Raw genomic sequence first — 18,586 nt, 5'->3', positions numbered from 1 at the left:
GCCTCAACTTTCCTTGTGCAATGTGGTAGCCTCTAACCAAATATGGTTACTGAGTACTTGACGTATGACTAGTCTGAACTGAGATATAATAAAAGAATGTATAATACTTCATTAATAGTTTTATATTAATCATAAGTTACAATATTTTAGATATATAAGGTCAAATAAAAAATATTAATACGTGGCTCACATTTTATTTGTTGGATGGCACTGATCTAGAGTGGAATCACTACCTCATCTCTTATTTACTATGTTGCAATCTGGCTTCTTTATTTTCAGTCATACTGTATTCAAACTGCTTCTGCAAGTCCCCAGGTAAGTTCCAATAGATACTATATTTTAATCTCTATAGTATGTGGCATTTCCGACTTTGCTTTTCCATCATGTGTCTTATCTATTTAAATACTTTTTTCTAACTATGAAAAAGTAAACATACTCATTGAAAAAAATCTTAAAACCATATAAAATACAAATAAGAAAATAAAAGCCACCACCATTAGCCCACTGCCTAGATATAACTACTACTAATAATCTATGTTTTTCTAGTCTTTTACTTGTATACATACATTTCAAGTTAACACTTTTAGTTTCAAGTGTTTTTAAGCAATTCAAGACTACTATATGAGGTAATTGACAATTTTGTAGTACCAAGTGCCTAGAAGGTAAATTGAGTCAATCTTCTAGCAACCACATTTCATACTCCACATACTACCTTGTAGTCTACATTAACACTATATTATGAAAATTAATCCCATGTCTTTTATACTCATACTAGTCACTTAAGTTACTCCTAATGTTACATACTATAAATAACATTACAATAACACTACAGTTAACATTTTCATGACTATTTCCTCAATATATAAATTTCCAAAGGTTGAAATGCTGTATCAAAGAGTAAAGCAAATCTTTATGGATTTTGATTCTTATTATAAAAATTCCTTCCAGAATGAATATATTTATTTATATTTCCAGAAACATAAGGGTGACACTCTTTCCATATCATTGACTACTCTGAATATTATCCTGTTTAATCTTTATCACTTAGCATTTGGGAAAAAAACGTGTCTTATTTGGTAGCATACTAGTGAGAATGAACATTTTACATGTGTTTTTTGGCTGTCTGTATTATTCCATTCACAAACGGTCATGTTCATAAATCAGTTTTCTAGGGTCAAATTCTAATTACCTTTGATGCTTTGATAGAAGAATTACTTCAAATTTATAATTAATTTTTCAAGAATTAATATTTTTATAATTTTCAGGAATATGTTATATCTTTCCACTTATCCAAGTCTTCTTTTATGACAAATTTGGCTCAGTAAAGTTTCAAGCTTTTCCTCCCATAGGTCTTCCACAGTTCTTGTTAAGCTTATTACTAGGTATTTTATACATTTGTTGTCAATCACAAAAAGATCCCTTACCTATTAATAATTTTCATATTGGCATTCCTGGGAATACAGAAGGCTATGGGTTTTAATTGACATCTTTTAATTAGCCATCCCCTTGAATTCACTTATTAGTTCTAACACTTTTTCAAATTATTTTCTTGGGATTTCTGAATGACAGTCATATCACTCACGAATGATGTTTTCTTCCTTCCAACAATTACACCTCAAATTCTTTTATTTCTTAATGCAATGGCCAGAAATTCCAAAGAACTATGCTAAGTAATAACTGTGATACTGGGCATTCTTATCTTAATTCTAATTTTGGCGGTAATGTCTTTAGAATGGTATCTTGCATACTATACACCTGCAATATAGTAATAGATCTTTCAACTTATTTCACAAACTACATGAAGTTAAAACAGTTTTCTTTACTGTAGAATTTCTCAGGACCAATGTGTGCGATGACTCTCATAAGACACAGATAATTATGTATGTCATTCTCAAGTTTATCTACTTCCAGAACGCTTTAGTGTGGTGTTTCCACTTTGAGACCAGAATTCAACAAGACAATCAGGAATACCTATAAACATTACCATGGTTGAACCATTTACCAGTTTATTGTCTTTCAGTTCCCAATTCACTCTTTACTGCCCGGCTTCTGTTGCTGGAACATTTCTCTTACCAGCTGGCATGATGTTAAGCTTTGTCAGCAGAGGGCGCTGGAGGGACTCTAGAAGAAGAAGGAGCTTTTCTTCCAGGTTCCAGTGTGCACCTCAAGGCTTGTTCCTGTGGCATAGGATACCCAGTGGCACTCATTATCCCTCCCCCGCAAGCTGAGACTATGGTGAGGCAAGAGAGGCGCCTAGGGCACAAAATCTGAGAGTGAGTGACGCCTTAAATGTTAGGCCCTAGGCATCTATCTAGATCCAGTCCTAGGCATCACTCTAATTCTGGCCCTGCTCATTCTCCAATGAATTTAAGCTCCATCATCCTTACAGATCACTTCCCAGTGAATTCCACCAGCATGGCTATTCAGTGTGGCAGGGAGTTCTTCCAGATTTGTTCCTTTCTTGGGTGCTCTGCCTCAGTACTAAAGGTACTGATTTTATTACTTTTATAATTAGGAAAAAAGCAATAAAGGTATACTTTTATAAAATGTTAAAATCAAATTACTGCTGCTCTATGTTTGATTTCCTTCTAGAACAGCAACCAAAGATTAAGCCTATTAGAGAAACTTGTATATTTAAATTAAATCTACAACTACTTGCTATTTTTAGTTATATTAAATGAAGCAGCTACCATTAACTGAACTAGGCATTGTGCTGAGTACCTTAATTTAAATGAGAACTTGATGAAGTTGATGCTAATATATCCATTTTGAAAAAGTGAGCAAAGTAGATGTAGAACTATGATTACCCAGAGGTCAGTTAGTAAATGGCAGAGCCATGATCTGCGGTGCAAGTTTGTGTGGCTCCAAAAACTGAAAGTTTCCAACTGTTATATATAAAAAACTAAAGAATAATAAAAGGCAGAATATAATGTATGGTACATTTCCAAAGATAAAAAAAAAAAAACTATTACAGAAAAAGCAGGTTCTGAGCTAGTTATTATACAACGGGCAAACTATGAATAGGAATATAGACAAAGTGACAAGTACAAAGACATGGGCAACCACAGTTATTGAGAGACAGTCTAGGGAAAAGGATAAGAAGTGAATGGACGTGGTGGGTGCAAATCACAGGGCTGTAAGCGTGGATAAAGACTACACTTGACAAGGAATGGGGTGGAGGTCACAGAATTCATGATCAGACTACATCAGTCTAGAAGCAGTACCTTCTAGTGAATGAAAGAAGAGAGAAGGTAGTGAGACCATTTCAGATGCAACTGCAACACTCAGCATAAGAGACTGGGTGAGGAACAAAGAATTTACAAAAAATACAAATGAATCAGTAGAGCTAAGAGAAAGTTTAAAAAGAGGAAGAATCAACTATTATACTAAAATTTTAATCTTATGTGAGAAAGACTCATGAAAAAAATCTCACTAACAAGAATAAAGCTGGTTAAAAGGAGAAAAGTATGGGATAGAATTCTATTCCTGGGTCCCTTCTATTTCTGACTGTTATAGACATTCCCATAGTCATCACCCTTTCTCCCATATTCTTCTTCCTTTCTTGTCAGTGGCTTCTTCTCCTTTACCTTCTAGCAAGCCTGGATCATCCGTTCTTCCTCCCTTCTTTTCTATCTTTGAACAAACTTCATTAGCTATATCTCAATTTTAGCAATGGTTCTATTTTACCCTTTCATTGCCATGTTTCATGCAATAGTCTTTTCTTAGTTTTCATCCATTTAACCCCTTAAAAAGTTCTCTTCTGTTTTTCCAGAGTACCTTCATTCTCATTACTTCAACTACTACCTCTATGAAGATCTTTCATTTTCACCTCCACTGGAGCAGCAGTTTAACACAATAGCTATGTATCAAAAGCACATATGGAGCTAAAAAAAAAAAATCCCTAGGCCCTACTTCTACAGATTCTGGTTTAGTAGCAATGGAGTGCAGCCAGCGCATCAGACTAATTTATAAAGCTCCACTAATTTATAAAGCTCTAGGCATTGTGCTGAGTACCTTAATTTAAATGAGAACTTGATGAAGCTGATGCTAATATCTCCATTTTGAAAAAGTGAGCAAAGTGAGATGTAGAACAATGATTACCCAGAGGTCAGTTAGTAAATGGCAGAGCCATGATCTAAGGCTAAAGTTTCCTCTGAATCCTTAGCCCAATTCCTTCATGAATTTCTTTCACAAACACATCCACTTGCCTCAGTACTTTCTATAGCCTGATCACTTACATGAAGATTTGAGGGATTTTCTGGAAAATGTATCAGAGTGTATGTTATCATGTTACTGGCTCCTTCTCAAAATAGCCTACAAATACTCTCGTCTCTTCTACCTCTAAAAGAAACAGCATTCTCAAACTTTTTGGTCTCAGGACTTCTTTATACTCTTAAAAATTACTGAGGACCCCAAAAAATATGTTTATTGATATTTACCATACTACAAACAAAAACTATGACATTTAAAAACTATTTATTATTTTATTAAAATAATAAACTCACCAGATATAGGGCTAATAACATATTTTTTAACAAAAAATAACTATTATTTTCCCTAAACAAACAAAAATTCTTAATAGGAAGAGTAGCACTGTTTCACATTTTTGCAAATCTCTTTAGTGTCTGGCTTAATAAAAGATAAGATTCTCATTTCTGCTTCTGTATCCAAACTGTTTGAATTATCACACGTCATGTAGACTTCAGAAAAGTTCATTATACATTCATGAGAGAATAAGGCTGAAAACACAATTAATATATCTTCGTATTATTATAGAAATAGTTTTGAACTTGTGGACCCCTTGAATCTTAGGGATTCCCCGGGGTCTCTGGACAACACTTTGAGAACTGTTGTTGTATAGTATTCCATCCCTGGAGAACATCTAGGTTGTGCAAGCATTTACTGAGTGAAAAACTATATTTCAGGCACAGAATTTGGAAGACTTTATTCACTTATTTGCTCAGCCATCAAAAAGAATTTATTGAGTATATGCCAAAGGCTCTCTGTGCTACTCGTTCTCTTACCTCAAGCTAACATCCTCAGTGACATTACAATGTAGAAATCTGAATTATTCCTAACCAGAGCTTAAGACAATCCCATATCTCTCTGCACATTTAGTCACAGCAGCAGCTGTTCTATTTTAGGCCATCACATGTAAATGGAGAACATACAAGTATAAATTCAATCTCAGAAGATCCTAAACTGCCCCGAGGTATCAGTTAGCTCAAGGCTTAGATTATAATTCCTGAAAAAGGAAAGCTTTTTTGATCCAGATTCTATTTCATCTTATCCATTAAATCACCACTGATGTTGTTAGCATAAAATCCCTATCTAAAATCTGACAGTACTAAAAGTATTTCCCTTTGACACTTCTCAACTCTATGTTTTCTATCTTATCTCTGTTCCTAGAAATTCCATGAAGTATGAGACTACATCTTTACATATCCTGAGAACCTGGTCAGTTCAGAGCATTCACTGGGTATTTAACATGCAATTAAAATAAATAAATAAAATTATTTCGAAACAAATCATATGTAAATTATGGTACACTGAATAACATTTATAAGGAAACTTTTAAGTATAAATCACTAGAATTAAATATTAATTTTCTATAGCTAAATACCTGTCACAAAATTTACTCACTTGAGTTCAGCTATTCAAGAAATTATTAGGGAGGAATAAAAATTCTTGTAGCATTTAATCTTAATTATAGACATATTTTGAGGATATGTTGGTATACTAACTGCTAAACATAGAATTAATTGAATTAATTATGTTCAATCACTTGGAGATTATTTTTTATGTTTTTTAACATACAGGATAAAAATCAGCTCACGAATTAGTTTATCAAACATTTTTTCATATGTATAAAAAAGATCTAGAATTTTTTAAATCTCAACAAAGATTTATTTAAAAATGCTGATGTAACTGCTAAAAAAGTTAATGAGTCATATATAATTAATAGTGTTCAGTTACTGCCCAAAGTCCATTTTGGAAGAAGATGTTCTAAATAAATAAGCTTCTAGATTACCAAAAATAACTGTATATGTAGAGTTCCAATTCTGTGTCATCTTCGGAGGATTTAAAAATTTCAAAGGTCCTGGATGATAAGATGAATAACCTAGAAGTCATTTTCTATGCACAATAATAGCTTCCACATATTTAAAATGTTTTCATACAGAAAAGGGAGTTTGCTTTCTATTACTCTGTAGAATTAACAGAAAGGCAAGATTTAAGTCAAGAGAATTGTCTAGTGAACAGTGCTGTCTCCAATAATGGAAAAAGTTACCTTGTGAGGTGGTATACTCTTTCATCGAATATATTTAAACTGGAATTACAGTCACTTATCAGACAGATTGTTAAATGAACATGTAACTAGGAAGGAGATAAGATTTCATGATACGTAAGATTCCTTACAAATCTACAGCCCTAAATATAATATAGACTATGCACAGAGGTTACTTTAAAATGACCTGATGTTTCTAAGAAAGTGTTATCATCTATTTAAGTTAACTTGAATTTTTAGCAGATTTTAAGATTAAACAAAACCCTGAGAGTAAATACAAATCACAAACAAAGGGTACTGGTATGTTTCCTCCACGTTTTAAGTATGTATCAAAGTTAGTATACTATGAGCCTACAAGTAATAGCTTTTTATTAAAACTTACTTGCAAAACTTACCAGAATTCTGTTGAAGTCCCCATCGGACTCTCATCCTGAATTGCCGGGCACCACTTTGCTGGAGTCTTCTATTTAGCCTCGGGAAATTCTGCTTCTTTCCTTCCTTTCGATTCAATTTGATGATATCATCTGTGATAGAGGAAATGTAATGATTATTTTCATTTTAACTCAATGACTCAACTACTCAGTCTTATTTTCTAGTTAATAGATTTCCTATGCCCCTAACTTCTTTTCTATTTTGAAAGCACTTCCATAAGAGGATAATAATTAAAAGTATATAAAAAGCTCAAATCAGCCAAAACACTTGCAGCACTGAAGAAAGTTTTGAAGGAAAAGTTCAAATCAATAGCTCAAAGCAGATCAACCAATTAATGAAGATTTCTGTTATCCCTGATATATGTAAATAAGCAAAAGCCTGCTTACAAAAATTACTCATATTTACTTTCCATAATCACAGAAGTCTCCAGTTTTTAAAGATGACCACCTTTCAATAAAACCACTGGCAGTCAAAAAATAAGTCATTCAATAAAAGATTAGATTTCTAAGTTCATCTCAATTCAGCAAATATTTATTGAGTATGTGCAATGAGTATATGTGTCAGACTGTACTGTAACAGAAACAAAAGTAAAATATGATTCCTGCTCTCAGTAAGTTTAAAATTAGTGACGGAAACAGACATGTAAATAGTAAATACAAAATTAAACAAATACCATCATAAAGGTATAGTACCAAAAACAAACTATTGGTTGGTTCTTTGCTCCTCTAGCAAAGCAAGTCAGGGTTACCTTATTTTTCTTTCCACATTGATCTCTAAGTCCCATTATTTCCAAAAACATTTCAAACTGCCCCAAGGTAATTTACAAACATCACCCTGCTGCAATAGCACAACAGAACAGTGTGAAGATCAGGAAACTAAATGTACTCCAGATTCCTATATACATCTGTTAAAAGGAGGTTACTAAAAGCCAAAAATACTCATTTAAGAAGATTTCTCCAAAGTCCCAACTCCAATACTAATTTTGGTAATTGAAAATACAATAAATAAACCAAAGAAACTGAAAGCGATCAACAACTTAATAAAATTCACAAAACTAACTAACCTGTTATTTCTTCCAAACTGCTATAAACACAAATAATCTAACAACTATATCAATATAACTAGTCTTTTCTGAAGTCAAAGAAGGAAATATAAACTACAGGGATCTTTTGTATACATTACATATTACTACTCTACCTCACCTATCTGTAATCTTTAAGACTCTTAATCACATTCAAACAAATATTATATAAAATAATTCAAATCTCCCCAAAATAGTTTGTTCTTTGATCTTTCTTTGATCTTCCTAAGGAACAATCCTTCAACTACAAAAAAGCTCATCAAAGTTAAGACACTCAAAAAACATTTTTTTACAAAATAGAGATTTCATAAATATCAGTTGCATGAACATCTTAAATTACCAGTGAGCAGAAAGGGAATAGTTAGAAAGACACTACTTTTGAAACACTACTTTCCTTTAACAAGGTGCTACTTGAAATCTCAGAGACATGAGTACCTCTTAAAAATGAATTTGGTTTGGAGACCACCAAAAAAAGGGGGGTGGTCGGCGCACAAGTATAATTTTGACTAACCAGGTTGTTTTAAAACTAGAGCACTATAGAGTATAAACATAATTAAAAATTAAAAGTAGCAAAGCATATAAAATATAAAATTATGTTTTGTAAACATTTTATTATTTAACTCAAGTTAAATAGAGCTATTATGACAGGATTCTTCCAATCTAAAAGAAGGAAATGGCTTTTTCCTAAACAAGGAGTAAATAGGGTAGGCATCAAAAGAAAAAAAATCTACTGAAGGAAAAGAAAGAAGCTGGAGGAATAACTATCCCAGACTTCAGACAATATTACAGAGCTACAGTAATCAAGACAGCATGGTACTGGTACAAAAACAGACATATAGATGAATGGAACAGAACAGAGAGCCCAGAAATGAACCCACAAACTTCTGGTCAACTAATCTTCGACAAAGGAGGCAAGAATATACAATGGAATAAAGACAGTCTCTTCAGCAAATGGTGTTGGGAAAACTGGACAGCAGCATGTAAAGCAATGAAGCTAGAACACTCCCTTACACCAAACACAAAAATAAACTCAAAATGGATCAAAGACTTAAACATAAGACAAGATACAACAAATCTCCTAGAAGAAAATATAGGCAAAACATTATCTCATATACATCTCAAAAATGCTCTCCTAGGGCAGTCTACCCAAGAAATAAAAATAAAAGCAAGAATAAACAAATGGGATCTAATTAAACTTACAAGCTTCTGCACAGCAAAGGAAACCATAAGTAAAACAAAACGACAACCTACGGAATGGGAGAAAAGTTTTGCAAATCATGAAACCGACAAAGACTTGATCTCCAGAATATATAAGCAGCTCATACAACTTAATAAGAAAAAAACAAACAACCCAATCCAAAACTGGGCAGAAGACCTAAACAAGCAATTCTCCAAGGAAGAAATACAAATGATCAATAGGCACATGGAAAAATGCTCAATATCACTAATTATCAGAGAAATGCAAATCAAAACTACAGTCAGATATCACCTCACACCAGTCAGAATGGCCATCATTCAAAAGTCCACAAACGACAAATGCTGGAGAGGCTGTGGAGAAAAGGGAACCCTTCTACACTGCTCGTGGGAATGCAGTTTGGTGCAGCCACTGTGGAAAACAGTATGGAGATTCCTCAAAAGACTAGAAATAGACTTACCATATGACCCAGGAATCCTGCTCCTGGGCATATATCCAGAAGGGACCCTACTTCAAAATGACACCTGCACCCCAATGTTCATAGCAGCACTATTTACAATAGCCAAGATTTGGAAACAGCCTAAATATCCATCGACAGAGGACTGGATAAAGAAGATGTGGTGTATTTATACAATGGAATATTATTCAGCCATAAAAACCGACAACGTAACACCATTTGCAGCAACATGGATGTTCCTGGAGAATATCATTCTAAGTGAAATAAGCCAGAAAGAGAAAGAAAAATACCATGTGAGATCGCTCATATGTGGAATCTAAAACAAAAACAAAAACAAAAACATAAATACAAAACAGAAACAGACTCATAGACATAGACTATGAACTTGTGGTTGCCAGGGGGACGGGGGGGTGGGAAGGGACAGACTGGGATTTCAAAATGTAGAACAGACAAACAAGGTTGCACTGTGTAGCACAGGGAAATATATACAGGATCTTGTGGTGGCTCACAGCAAAAGAGAATGCGACAACGAATGTATGTATGTTCATATATAACTGAAAAATTGTGCTCTACACTGGAATTTATCACAACATTGTAAATGACTATAACTCAATAAAAAAAGTTTTAAAAAAATCCATTATGATGAGCTACTTTTATAAAAAACAGGGGTATATACATGATAATAATAACAGTAGTAACTAACAGGATTGTTCTGAAAACCGGTATTCATCCAATTCTCACAAAAAGTCTATGAAATAAATATTATAACACCCATTTTCAATTGAGAAACTGAGCTACACTGTGACCAGCTATTGCTAACCTTGATAGATAATTCTATATGAATATTCATAAAACCTGATAGTCATGATTCAAAACAAAACAAAAAAATTAGATTCTAAAACCTCTAAAGACCTGATAAAATGGAGTATTTACAAAGCATCATTCTTATCTAAAATAGATGTCTCTTCATACATCTGTAAAATTCTCACTTAAAAAAAAAAAGACACCTGACAGAATGCTGTATGTTCTAAGGGAAGAGACCAAACTCTATTCCAGCTACCCACTGCACTTCACTTCTACCTTCAAACAGAATTATCTCTGTTTTCTTCACCTGAACATCCTCATCACCACACATAAATACAACAAAAATCCTAGAAATAAGAAATGTATTGGTTATGAAAATACATGTCTAACACTTCCTACAACATCTGTAGCTTGGTGCTCTAGAGCCAGACTGAAATTCTGACTCCATCACTTACTTGTATGACTTCGGGCAAGTTATTTAATTTCTCTACACCTCAGGTTTTGTAAAATGGGAATAACAACGGCTTATATGCTGTGTGTGAATATATGTAAATACAGTACTGTGTACGATTCTAAGCAGATTACATACATCTATTGATTCATTTAATACTTAGACCAACCGTCTGAGGTAAAGGAGCACTATTATTACCAACACCTTCTTACAGATGAGGCACTGAAAAGTAATCTGCCCAAGATCACAAGGCTAATAAGTGGCAAAGGTAGGATTTGAACTGAGTGGGAGCTTCTGAATTCCATGCTCTTTATCATTTGGAGTACATACCACACAGGGTTATTATAAAGATAACTTAACACATATAAAATACTTAGCCCAGTGCCTGGCATGTAATAAGCACTCAACAAACATTTGTTATTATATTTTTTTCTTGGTCTTAGTTTAAAGATTTCTCATTTCTTTAGAGGTCAGTACTGACGAGCCACAAGGTAAGACTTGAAATCAAACCTATGATTTCGGATGATTTGCTTAATTCATACATTGGGTTCCAAATTGTGGTAATTATGGAGACCAAGAGTTCTCGACTTCTGGCTAAAAACTACAGAAGAATCACAACAAAAGAGAAAAATACCGTCCCCGGAAAAGTTACACGTCTGTATTCACTAGTCAGGTACTTTTCAAATACCCGAAAAACTGTAGGCCACAGGAGGAGCAGGCAGAGCTAACCACATCTAATACCATAACCTGAACCCTGACAGAAGTGCAATTACTTTTAAACCAACCACGTCAAACACAGAAACTAGTGCCTCAGTAGTGTTAGGTCCGGATTTTTCACCAAACCTCCTCTTCCTAATCATCACCAAAACCACCTCACTCTTCCAGTCCCCATGCTTTACCTGGCTCTCCCGTCAACCTATGCAAGTCTCGCCTCTGGTTTTCGCTTCGTTTTTTTTTTCCAACTTGCTAACTCGGAGGCTTAGGTGAGAAGAATGGGCTTCTACCCAAGCACAGCCTAACACAACAACATCCGATGAAATCCTTCCTAACGATCTTTTCTTTCTGTCAAGAGCCCGTCAGAAAACGCCAACTCCTGGGGCGTCTTTACGCTGCCCGCACGGGGCCAGACGTAGGCCCGGGCGGACAAAATGCCCAACCGGCCCTTCCTGGAACCCCAGATCCAATCGAACGCAGCCCCAGCCGGGCTCCGGAAGAGCTTTCCTCAGAAAGGGTCGCTCCTCGGATCCTTGCCCTCACTTCCCTGATAACGCCCACAGCGCACACGCTGGAGACGAAACCCTCCGAGTGTTCCTCACAAAGAGCCGGGGTCACCCGCGAGTGGTAGCGCCCCTCTAAGGGGAAAGAGGGTCCGCACCCTTCGACCCTCCCAACCTCCGGGCCCGAAGTGCCCCCACCCGCCCGCCTCAGACACAGCCCGGCGGAGGGGACGCCCCGGGCCCTCAGGGTCGACCGCGACACCGATAGCGCTGCCCTGTCCCCACCGGCCCTCTCTTGGTTCCGCCCACCCGCAAGAAAACTCGATCGACAACTGCGGCCAACCGCCCCTACCCCCACAAACCGCGGTACTTGGTTCCACCCACACCTCCCCCGACTCCAACCCTGTCCGACTCGGCGCCTCACCCAAAGACATATCAATCTTGTCGAGGTTTTCGTTACTGCGAGCTTTCGGTGGCGGCGGCGGGGTCGCCGTGACTCCCATTAACCGCGTACCAAACCGGCTCATGACTGGAGACGCGCTGGAACAGTCAGCGGAGAAGGCCGGAGACAGGCCTGCCACCTCCCACTCACGCACGCAGACTAGCTGCACCTACAGAGCGCGCACGCGTACTGGCGGCGTCCTCGCCCTCCCACCCACGGCTGAGGGAGGGGGAGGAACCACAGAGACGAGCGGCGGGAGAGAGGGGCCTCACGCACGGGACTCGCTCCTAGCGGCCCTTGCGGAATCGGAGGAAACATTGCACCTGTCGCCCCAGCCGCTAGCGAGGGCTGCTGTTTTAGCAGTTCGCCTTTTCACCCAAATTGTACTGGCCCTTGAGCACCTTAAAATCACATGCTTTAAATGAGATCATGTTCCTCCGTGCCCTTCGAGTCCCTCCTGCTACAGAAAGGCCCCCTGAGCTTTGATACACACGAGTCTTCCATACCCTACTGCAATGCAGCCTCGGAGGCAAGACAGCCCCTGCGACCGTGGATTGCAGAACTGTGCCCCAGCTCCCCTCTCCCTGGCCAGCCCCTCCACCTGCAGCATGCGGAGTCGCCACGTCTGGACGCAAAGCAAAGACTGCACTGACAATTCTTGCGTCACCTTACTAATAAAAGTAAATGCTAATGTTTCCCGTGTCTCTACCAATTCTCAGCCGACACTCTCAAAACATTTTGCGCGATACTAGCTATCTTGATAAGACCTCGTCTTCCCTTGGGAGAAGGGTAAGTACCTCTGCTTATTTGGCTGCATTTTTCTCTATTCATTTGCGTTGGGAATTGATAGGAAGATTCGTTTTCTTTCTAATCATCCCTATAAGAAAATTCCTTAGTATTTGATAAATTCCTGCATAATAACTTTTTTTTCCTATTTACAAAACATAATATCCCCACTCTTCTTACCTTCTTCCCCTCCTCCAAAGTAACAGTGCTGGTATGGAGGCATTTAGATTATATCATCCTCATAGCAGCTTAAACTAAGACATTTGCATCTAAGGAAACACTCAGGGACAGGTATTCTGTTCATTTAGAAATCTCCGCTCTTCAAAATTTCTTTTTATATAGAAACAAATCAGTGACCTAAAGTATTTCAAATCCACAGTAGCCTGTAAATTTTTTTCCAAGACAAAAATACAACCATATGAGAAGAGTCAAAAAGCTGAAGATATTCTTATGAAAGGGTATAAGAAATTTAAATGATGGAAGAAGGATTGGACTCAAAAAGACCCAAAAACAATATTCAGCATGTCAAGGAAAGTAGCATGTATGCTCTTAGCACAATGTGCTTGATTTTATTACTGTTTCATCCTGCAGCTCCCACTGCTCTCCTGACTGCTATGAACTAGGGAACTGGATTTTACAGAAGTACTAGAAACACCTAAGTTTCATTGAATGGTAACTTTCACTCACATCAGTCATTCACCTTGTGAACTTGGGAGAGTATCTGGGCTTCATACTCATTTTCAAAACAAAAGTAGTTATACTAAATATATGTTATATTTATTTCTAAGATTCCTTACAGTTCTAAAATCTAAGCACAAGACATTTTTCTCCACACTGTCCTTCCCTCACTAGAAATACCTTCTACAATCTCTACTTATGTATGGGAGCAAACTACAGGGAGGAACATTAAATTAAGTTCTCAATTTTAGAAAGAAAATTTATGCATTTAGAGTGTGGATACATTTTTTACTCAGGCAGTATAAGACAGATAACAAAAATCCCTAATGTATAAAACCCTCCCCACACCAATATAGAAAAATTCCCTTTTATCCTGGTTGAAGGATTGAAGCCCCATACCAACTCTCCTTAGCTCTAAAGGGAACATGCCCCAGTGTTTCGTGAAGCAATTCTAGCTGTTGTGTTTCAGACTTTGAGATTTCTCCAAGGACTGAGGGTCTCAGAGTCTCAGAGCAGTCACCCAGATTCCAAAGGGAAAAACAAGAGAACAAGAGGCATTGTAGGTAAGGATAGGTCAGCCACACACAAAACAATACAAAACAAAACAGCAACTTGAGACACATACAGCAAAAGTGAAGAGGGAAACAAGCCAAGAAATCAGAACTGGGGCTTGTCCAAGAAGTTGACCAACCAGCTACAGGGCTAGAAGGTCAACCCTGCAATTTTCTGGGGCACAAGAGGCAGCTATTCATTTAATCATATATTCATTGAGCACCAGGCATTGTAATGGGCCCTGGGGATAAAATGGTGAGCAGACTGGATGCTGTCCCTGTCTTCACATAGCTTGCAAAGCAGAAAAACATTTTCGGAGCATGTACTGTGAATAAGTCACTGTGCTGGACACTGAACATACAGCCCTTGTCTTCTGTTCAGCAGCTTCATCTAAGTGAAAATAAACATAGAATTCAAGCAACTGCACCTTCTAGAGGCTTGATTTCATACAGTGTAGATAAGACAATGTCTAGGATTGCCAGATAAATACAGGACCAGCTAAATTTGAATTTCAGGTAAACAATGAACAATTGTTTAGTATAAGTTTTATCCCAGGTTTCAGACAAACAGCGTTTTTTTTTTGTTTTTGTTTTTGTTTTTTTTTTACCATAGAACACTGCATGTAATATTTAGGATGTATTTATACTAAACAATTATTTGTTGTTCATTTGAAATTAAAACTTAACTGGGAGTCTTTTATTTTATTTGCTAAATCTGGCAACCTTAACAATATACTTTTCTATTAACATGTTTCATACTGTGCATAGAGAGCAACATTCTCTTCAAAGGTAAGCACAACTCATATATTTCACCTCTTAACTTTTTTTTATTAGTTTGTAATCTCTTTTAAGTCCCCCTTTTTCAACTTTATTGAGGTATAATTGACATACAATAAAAGACATTTAAAGTGTGCAGTTTATACAGGTGTGAAATATATATCTGCAAAAATACCATAATCAGCATAATAAATATATCCATTATCACCTGAAGTTTTCCTGTGCTCCTTTCTAATTCCTCCCACTAACCACTGCCCAAGCAACCACAGATATGTTTTCTGTCACTATAGATTAATTTGCATTTTTTAGAATTTAAATGGAATAATATAATATATGCTCTTTTTTATCTGGAATATTTCACTTAGCATAATTGTTTCCAGTCTGTATACCTTCTATTATTTTTCCTTGCCTTACTGCACTGACTGGGGCTCTAGTACCATGTTTAATAGGAATGGTGAAAGTGGACATCTTTGCCTCATTCCCAACCCCCAGGGAGAAAACATTTAGTCTTTCACTCTTAAGTATGATGTTAGATTTTTTTTTTTTTGTAGATGCCCTTATCAGGTTGAGGAAGTTCCCTTCTACTCCTGATTTGCTGAGAGTTTTAGTTATGCATGAAGGCTGAATTTTATCTAATGCTTTTCCTGCATATGAGATGACCAAATGGTTATTTTTTAATTTATTAATATGATAAATTATATTGGCTGATTTTCAAATGTTGAACCACCCTTGCATTTCTAGGATAAACCTACTTGGTCATGGTGTATTATCCTTTTCACATATTGTTGAATTTGGATTGCTAATATTTTGTCAAGAGTATTATTTCTTTTTTCATGAGTGATATTGGTGTGTAATTTCCTTTTCTTGTAATATTTTTGTCTTTATCAACTCTTTTGCTTTTCAGATGAGTATTTTTAGAATTCATATGTTGATGTAATTTGTCTTATACTGGAATAATAAGGGAGCTAGGTATAATTTGTATTATATGTACATATAGTATGTATCAGTTAGGTGTAATTATTATTATTATACCTAACTCCCTTAAGCTACTTGTATGTAAAGTACAGTTTTTCTTCACTTTTCTGCTCAATTCTTCTCATTACCCCTTTTGCCACTGTTTTCTACTGCAGTAGCTTTTCTTTGCCACTTTGCTACAGCTTCCTCTTTCTCTTTTGTACTGCACTTTTCTTTTGTTCTAAATGTTTCTAGCTGTTCTAGTCTTCTGCCTTTTAATATCAGGGTTCATTCATTCATTTATTCAGAGTTTGAGTCCCTGCCCTGGGCAAGACACTGTGCTACGCAGTACTGTGATACAGCTGAGAACACGACAGGCAGAATTGCAGGCATTGCTGGAGGCATTACTAGTCTCTAATTCCCTGACTATCAGTTTTCTCTAACTAGGTAACCTGCTTGGATCAACAGGGGAAATTGAAGGGGAATTCTTCCTCGACCTCTAGCCCACTCTTTATTTGGCCTTGTCTTCTCTGGGCAGGGCAGGGGTCCTGTCAACCAAGGGTTCTAGGGTAATTCCCTGAATGACTAATTGTGGAATTTTCTAAAGCTACACAAATTTACATAAATCACACAATTTCCCCCTAGTTATGTAAAAACTGTTTCTTTAAAAAGATGTATCTTCAATTCCCTCAATTTGTAAAAGATAGATGGTAGTCTAGGAAGGCTCTGGAGAGCCAGGATTCAAGGCTTGGTGTGCTATTAGACAATCTGAGAGTAAGTTGCAAATATCATGACTCTATAAAGTCTGTATCTAAGGATCTTCTTGTATATAACCATGCTAAAATGATCAAATTCAGGACATTTAACACTGATGCAATTCTATTCTCTGATGTATAGTCCATATTCAAAATTTGCCAATTATTCTAATAAATAATTATACTTTATAATTTTTTTTTCAATCTGGGATCCAATCCAGCTTCACCTGCTGCATTTCTTTGTCCTGTGTCTTTTGTATCCTTTCATCTGAAAAAGTTTGTCAGCCTTTCTTAGTCTTTTTTGATATTTACATTTTTGAAGATTGAAGGCAGTTGTTGTATAGGTTGTCCTTCAATTTGGTTTTGTCTTATTCTCAGCCTATGATTAGATCAAGGCATTCATTTTTGTTGAGAATACTACATAAGTGATGTTGAGTTCTTCTCAATCCTTAACATCAGGAGGGACATGATGTCAAATTGTCTTATTGGTGATCTTAACTTTGATCACTTGGTTAAGGTGATGTCTGCCAGGTTTCTTCATTGTAAAGATACCTTTTTCCCTATATAAAATGAATGAGTTATCTGAGAGGAAATGGTTTGAGTCTGTGTAAATATCCTGTTTCAGAACAAATTTCACTAATGGCTTTAGCATCCATTGATGATTCTTGCCTGAATCAATTATTACTATGATGGCTACATAGTGATTTTCTAACTCTACCATTACTCTACATTCATTAGTTGACATTCTACTATGAAAAGAGCTTTACTTCCCTGCCTCCTTTCTTCCTTCCTTTTTCTATTTATTTATTTATTTGCAAACTTATTTATATACACGTATAAGTTTCCATAGAAATTCACAGACTTATTTTGTGTTCAGAAATTCCCTTCTGAAAAGCAAAGGGGTGCAGAGTGTAAGCGTTTGTTTACCTTTGAAAAGAATGTAGTTATGTATATATATATCATGAATTAACTCATTTTGATGCTCAAATTTCTTTTGACTTGGCTAGTGGGAAACACCTCTTAGCTTTTAAAGTGTATTTTTAAAAATGCTGCTGAGAATACTTTTAGTAAATATAATAAAGAGAAAATATTCATGACTATAGTTGATATTGTTGAACGTATTCAAGAAGAGTATTCTTAAAACTAAATTTTTGGCAAGTAGGTAAGTATAATGAGCTTTAAAAATCTGTTATTTGAATAAGTGATTCTTAAGTGAAATTTGCTTACTGCCAGTGGTACTCTAGGACCAACTACTATTTGTATAAAAATTGCATCCTAGTGATCTTGAAAACAAATAGATTGATCAAAGATCAATAAAGTTCTTCATGTTTTTTTGACTATTAAAAAATTAATTCAGCAAGCATTGCTAAGTAAGGTCATTACATTTATGTGACCATTACATTTATTGAACCCTGATGCTAGATATTTTTGCATATTTGATAACTTTTTGCATTTGGATCCCAGATGCACAAAACTGGGTTAATCATAATCCTTGGTTCATGACATACTCTCATCATTTTCCATGCATGGCCCATTTTTGTTGATTAATTATTTTAAATAACAATAATTAGTTATGGCTTCATAACTAATTAGTTACTTTTAAAATTGCATTCCTACAGACCCATCACTCAAAACAAAAGCTAGAATGGACAATGAACCTATGACTTCCACTTCTAGACATGTACCCAAGAGAAACTATTGCTCATATACGAGAGGTGAC

The 18,586-nt window shown here is 36.1% G+C and overlaps 2 protein-coding genes across 3 annotated transcripts in view; one reads left to right on the top strand and one right to left on the bottom strand.

The window, feature by feature from the left end:
• Positions 1-12,550, bottom strand: part of FYTTD1 (forty-two-three domain containing 1) — a 32,790-nt gene extending 20,240 nt beyond the window's left edge. The window contains exons 1-2 of one of the 2 annotated variants that reach the window (XM_010994447.3): positions 12,348-12,550; positions 6,682-6,810 (exon numbers count right to left, since the gene is read on the bottom strand). In XM_010994447.3, coding sequence (XP_010992749.1) covers positions 6,682-6,810; positions 12,348-12,450 — 232 coding nt within the window. In that variant the 5' untranslated portion in view covers positions 12,451-12,550. Of the gene's footprint in view, positions 1-6,681; positions 6,811-11,605; positions 11,821-12,347 lie in introns of those variants that run through there. The other variant, XM_010994448.3, reaches the window with a different exon arrangement.
• Positions 12,551-13,013: 463 nt separating this feature from the next.
• Positions 13,014-18,586, top strand: part of RUBCN (rubicon autophagy regulator) — a 56,812-nt gene continuing 51,239 nt past the window's right edge. The window contains exon 1 of the mRNA XM_031454434.2: positions 13,014-13,154. The gene's annotated coding sequence lies outside the window, so the exon portion shown is untranslated. The remainder of the gene's footprint in view (positions 13,155-18,586) is intronic.

Source organism: Camelus dromedarius, chromosome 2 (assembly GCF_036321535.1).
Source record: "Camelus dromedarius isolate mCamDro1 chromosome 2, mCamDro1.pat, whole genome shotgun sequence".
Lineage (NCBI taxonomy): Eukaryota > Metazoa > Chordata > Mammalia > Artiodactyla > Camelidae > Camelus > Camelus dromedarius.
This window is presented reverse-complemented; position numbering and strand designations above follow the sequence as displayed.